The 5,000-nt window shown below is 37.8% G+C and overlaps 1 protein-coding gene across 1 annotated transcript in view; it reads left to right on the top strand.

Annotated features, from left to right (window-relative positions):
* LOC147011050 (sodium- and chloride-dependent GABA transporter ine-like) overlaps window positions 1-5,000 on the top strand; it is a 152,452-nt gene that overhangs the window by 96,600 nt on the left and 50,852 nt on the right. The window contains exons 6-9 of the mRNA XM_085860622.1: window positions 1,257-1,391; window positions 1,829-1,932; window positions 2,672-2,796; window positions 4,451-4,563. Of these exons, the coding sequence (XP_085716748.1) occupies window positions 1,257-1,391; window positions 1,829-1,932; window positions 2,672-2,796; window positions 4,451-4,563 (477 nt within the window). The remainder of the gene's footprint in view (window positions 1-1,256; window positions 1,392-1,828; window positions 1,933-2,671; window positions 2,797-4,450; window positions 4,564-5,000) is intronic.

Raw genomic sequence — 5,000 nt, 5'->3', positions numbered from 1 at the left:
GATAGGGTTTTCCATAGCTTTTCCATTGCAGAGGTCATTTACATGGATGAAGAACAAAACTGGGCCAAAGACTACCTTGAGGAATTCCAACTTCCATTATTTTGGTTGAGAGGGGCTGTGAGTGCATGAGGGAAGTTCGCCAAGTTAGTTTATTATTTTTATTAATGTATCATTAAAATTGGAAATCGGGTGAATTGCTGTAAATAGTCTTTTGATTATCATGGAGTCTGACAATACCCCATATGTAGGGATGGCACAGGGCAAAAATGGGCACTCATTCAAATGTGTACAAAATTATATGCTTAAAAAGTACGATAGAGTGATGTTATAAGCATTTAAAAGCATACATACCTTTTATTCCAGAATGTTTTCAAATAATTTCAACAAATAATGTGATTTATCACTTTTATTCTTCATCATCATTCTCTTCCCTGTATAAGGGGTGAGGTCCATTGGTACCAAGCTTCTGCCCTGCTATGACAACAAGACTCCTCCAAGCCTCAGCCAACTCCCTCCATTCTCCAACCATCCCCACCTTATTGATATCACTCCACAAACAATCTTCCCATCTCAAACACAACATATGACATCATAATTACGATTATATTATTCTACCATGATTCGTCACACCTATGCTGAAAATTTTGTCTCAATCCGACAAGCGGTTGCAGAGAAAAACACGAAAGTTCTGTGCGGACAGACAGACAGATAGATAGACAGACAGACAAACGGATCCAAACACAATTCCCTCTCCTTCTGCGGGGGTAATTAGCATATTTTAGAATGAGCTGGGACTTGTAATACGTTCTCCCACCACAAGCAGCGCGACATGGTACACATTTACAGAGGGATTGCAATGGAGTTCTGTACGTCCTTTACTTTGCATGTTTGTAGAGCTTGAAGAATTAGAATAAAAAGTAGAAGTAGCAAAAAGGTATGAACTTCACGTTTCAATATAAGTACATATACATAACGGGTATGCTTCTGAACATTTCATTGGTTGTAGTATTATTATTATTATTTATTTATTTATTTTATTTTACACACACTTTTTTTAACACACCTCTTTTTTATTATTATTTTTTTTTCTCCTCAAAATTTGAGTTTTGGTGTTCTGGAAGAAAGTAATTGTACTTGTTTTGTCCATTTTTTTTAAACCCTCAAATATTATAAATTGGAATTTTTGCCTCGTGGTTTTCGCAACATGAATATACTTAAGATAAAACCATTTTTTGATTCCTGTATCTACACCAAAGGTGGTGTACTTCACCGTGACATTCCCCTACTTCATCCTTTTGGCCCTCCTCATCAACAACTGCCTCCTGCCCGGAGCCTGGGAAGGAGTCCGTTACTTCATTCTACCTGACTGGCACAAACTTACTGATGTGCAGGTACTGCAATGTGCAGAATTTATGATTTGTGTCGTTGTGAGAATTCTTTTATTTGGAGGCAAGCATTGCTTCAAGGAAGTCCCAATCATCTGTCATCCTTTAATTCACTATGTCGGTGTGTCTCTGTTGCTCGTCTGCTTGGTTGTCTCCACTCTGGGTTTTTTTTTATGTTCGCATCTCTCCCTCTGTCTTCTCACTCTTAATTCCATTAGCATTGATATCTGTATTGAAAAATAGATTTGACACTTATGAATAATTTTTTTTCTTTCCTCTGATTGGTTTCTCCTGCAAATCTTGAATGTGTCATCAAGGCTCCAACTTTCTTTTGTAATGTTGTTTTCAGTTTGTTGACTGATGATGCAATCTTAATGTTTTCTTTTTTCATAAATAGCAGATCGACATTCAAGGTCAATGTGGATCTGTGTGTTGTTATCTAGGTATGGGTCAATGCAGCAGCTCAAATCTTCAACTCCCTTGGCATCAGCTTTGGGACGGTCGTTGTTTTTTCCAGCTTCAACAAATTTGACCACAGTCCTCTTAGGTGGGTTTGACCACACCCCATAAATTGAAAACTTTTAATTTGAATTGGCTTTGCATGTTTTGAACAGTGTTGTTGTTTTTTTATATATCCACGTCTCCAGTCATGGATGATCAGAAGTGCAGAAAGCTGAGGGTGTACATATTGACAGTGTGAAGGCAAAGCTAAGCATATGAAAAGTGATATGTAAATAGTGTCATGTTAGGAAAGGCATAGAAAAGCTGATGTCGATGTAGGATTTGACAGTGAGAATGAGCTGATACCTTTCATGATTGAAGCGAGGAGAAGGACTTGATGGAATATTCAACATCATTGATTCCTCTTATGTTTGAGAAAAGGGAGTTATAAATGGTTGCAGAGGTGATGTTTCAGTGTGGATTTCAGCAGGAAAACAGATTGAGTTTGTGATATGTTATCATGAAGCTGAAGAAGGGTAGATTACTGGTAGAGCTTGTGCTATAGATTGGAATAGAGCCGGGGAAGGAAAGAACCAAAAACAAAATGTCCCACAACACATCAGTGGTGGAAGGGTCAATTGTGGTTAATGGCTTCAGTCAATTGTTTGGTAAGGAGAAACTGCTAACGCTGGAATGTCCACAGTTTGTTGCCCTGGTCGAAAGCGCAGTTCATGCCACTGGTTGCTATGAATTACTTTTGCTTTAAATGGGCTTGAGGGTATTTTGTTTTAAGTTCATTCATACAGCTGATGTGATTTTATGACTTTTAAACTTACTTCCTGCAGGGATGTGCTGATAGTCTCCTTTGCAAATTCAGCAACCAGTATCTTCTCTGGATTTGTCATATTCTCTGGCATGGGCTACATGTCCCAGCAGCAAGGAAAAGCAGTGGCAGATATTGCAACAGAAGGTAGGCCCTGCAATGGTGACACTGTCTGTTGTCCATGATGCATTCTCAGTTCTTGAAGAAATACAAATATATATATATATATATATATATATATATATGTATATATATATATATATATATATATATATATATATATATATATATATATATATATATATGTATATATGTATATATATATATATATATATATATATATATATATATATATATATATATATATATATATATATATATATATGTATTTTCTTTTTTTGTAAAATAGGAAAACAAAATCCTATTACCCCTTCCCTCAACTCATTGTTTCTCATTCCCTTTCTACCACCAAAACATAAATCTTGAACATCAAAAAAACAGAGCTGTTTTCTTACAGGCATTTAATGGTGTACTTTTCCACCCTGGCTGCAATGTTTCATCTTCTGCTGGAATGTGGGTGACAAAAGTGTGTACCAGGTTGTGTAAATAATTGTCACGTGCTTGGCAGCCTCTAGACAGGATGCGAAGATGAATTGATGAATTTCTATAGCCCAAAGATGAATTTACGAAAGCTTTTCTGCATTGGTCGGCATCAAGCAGTTGCCGCAGGCCTGTAAACCGGCAAGGCCATTCCCATGCCGATTTTTTATTTGGGGGTTGGTTGGCTGATTGCTCGTCTCCACTTGGTCCTGTAAAAGCATCCTCCTCCATAAACCCCAACAACTGCATGTCTCTACTGATCGTATCCTTCCAGGTCTTTTTCAGTCAACCACTTGGTCTTTTCCCCTCAACTACTAAACTAGTGACTTTCTTGACAGACTCCTCTTCTCTCGTTCTCACCACATCACCAAACCACCTTGGTCTTCTCTTTTTGTACTCTTCCCATTAGAATCATGAGCTTTAAGCTTCTTCTTATATTATTGCCCAATTACTCTGCTTATCCTTTGGTGTTACTCTGCACATCCATCTCATCATTCTTAGCTCTGTCCTCTCTATTCTTCTATATCCAAACTTCCCTTAACTCAATTGCCAATTCCCAATGACAACATCTTTTGCAAGAAACTCACACACAATATAATATGACTTTACTCCTTTACCATAAGTCACACAGGGCTATTTCCTACTCTCCTTCCTTCCTTCTTCTTTATCACGAACAATCATTTTCATCTTATCTCGATTCATCTTCAATCATTGCTTTCTTCCAAATATGAAACGTCTTTACTTATAAATTATCTTTTAGCTGTCATGACAAAGTCATCTGCATATCATAATTTCAATTTGGCACCTCTCTCAGCAGGAGACGGAATCCCAAGATCTGTTTCTCCTCAACCAGATAGGCAGGTTGCTGGACTGTGTTTTATCTCCGCATTTGGCCTCGATCTTCTTTCCCCATCCTCCCGAGCATCCTCCACAAGTGCACACATTCTTCTTAGCTTTGTTTCCCTGTTGCATTTTGACCCCCTGTCAGTCTATTAGCTTGTTGTCCTGTCATTTAACCTCTCCACGAGCCAGCATTTATGTATTCAAAAATATAATAATACAAAAACCTTTAGCTCCATCCCCATTTGGTATTTCTGTTGTTAGTTGTGTGTGAAATCTCATCCTTGACCCACATTACTGAAGGATTGTGCATAACAAACTTCAGCGCATGAGCTATAACCTTTGCTTGTCTCATGCCCAGGTCCAGGCCTTGTATTTGAGGTTTACCCTACGATTATTACAAGCATGCCATTTTCCCCATTCTGGTCAGTTGCTTTCTTCATCATGCTCATCTTCCTGGGTCTTGACAGTCAGGTAATATTCATTCTGAAAAGTTTGATCAACATATTAAGTCATGAGCTTCATCATACTGCCAGTCCAAGTGCCCTGAAGTATTGACTGCATTAGACACCATAAAGTTCCATTGAGAGCCCTATTGGGAAATGCTTCAGCAACTTGCATCAATGAAACATCATAATTGTCTCATATTTGGATGTTGGTTTCTTTTGGGGGTTGTGTGATGATGTAAAGAGTGAAATTAACACACTTTGACGCATTTGTTAAAAAATTGGACGCTCTTGATAAGCTTCATTTTGGTAAGGAATACCAAGTAGAGAGGACTTTTGCAGTACAATGAATACCCATGATAAATCATAATTGGCATTTGCAGGAGAACCTCACGAGCATGTATAAATATGCACTTTTTCATTTTCATTTTCATCTGGGAACTGGTATCTCTCCACTATTTCAAG

This window comes from Eptatretus burgeri, chromosome 16 (assembly GCF_056783735.1).
Source record: "Eptatretus burgeri isolate ZD-2024b chromosome 16, Ebu_testis_v1, whole genome shotgun sequence".
Taxonomy (NCBI): Eukaryota; Metazoa; Chordata; class Myxini; order Myxiniformes; family Myxinidae; genus Eptatretus; species Eptatretus burgeri.
This window is presented reverse-complemented; position numbering and strand designations above follow the sequence as displayed.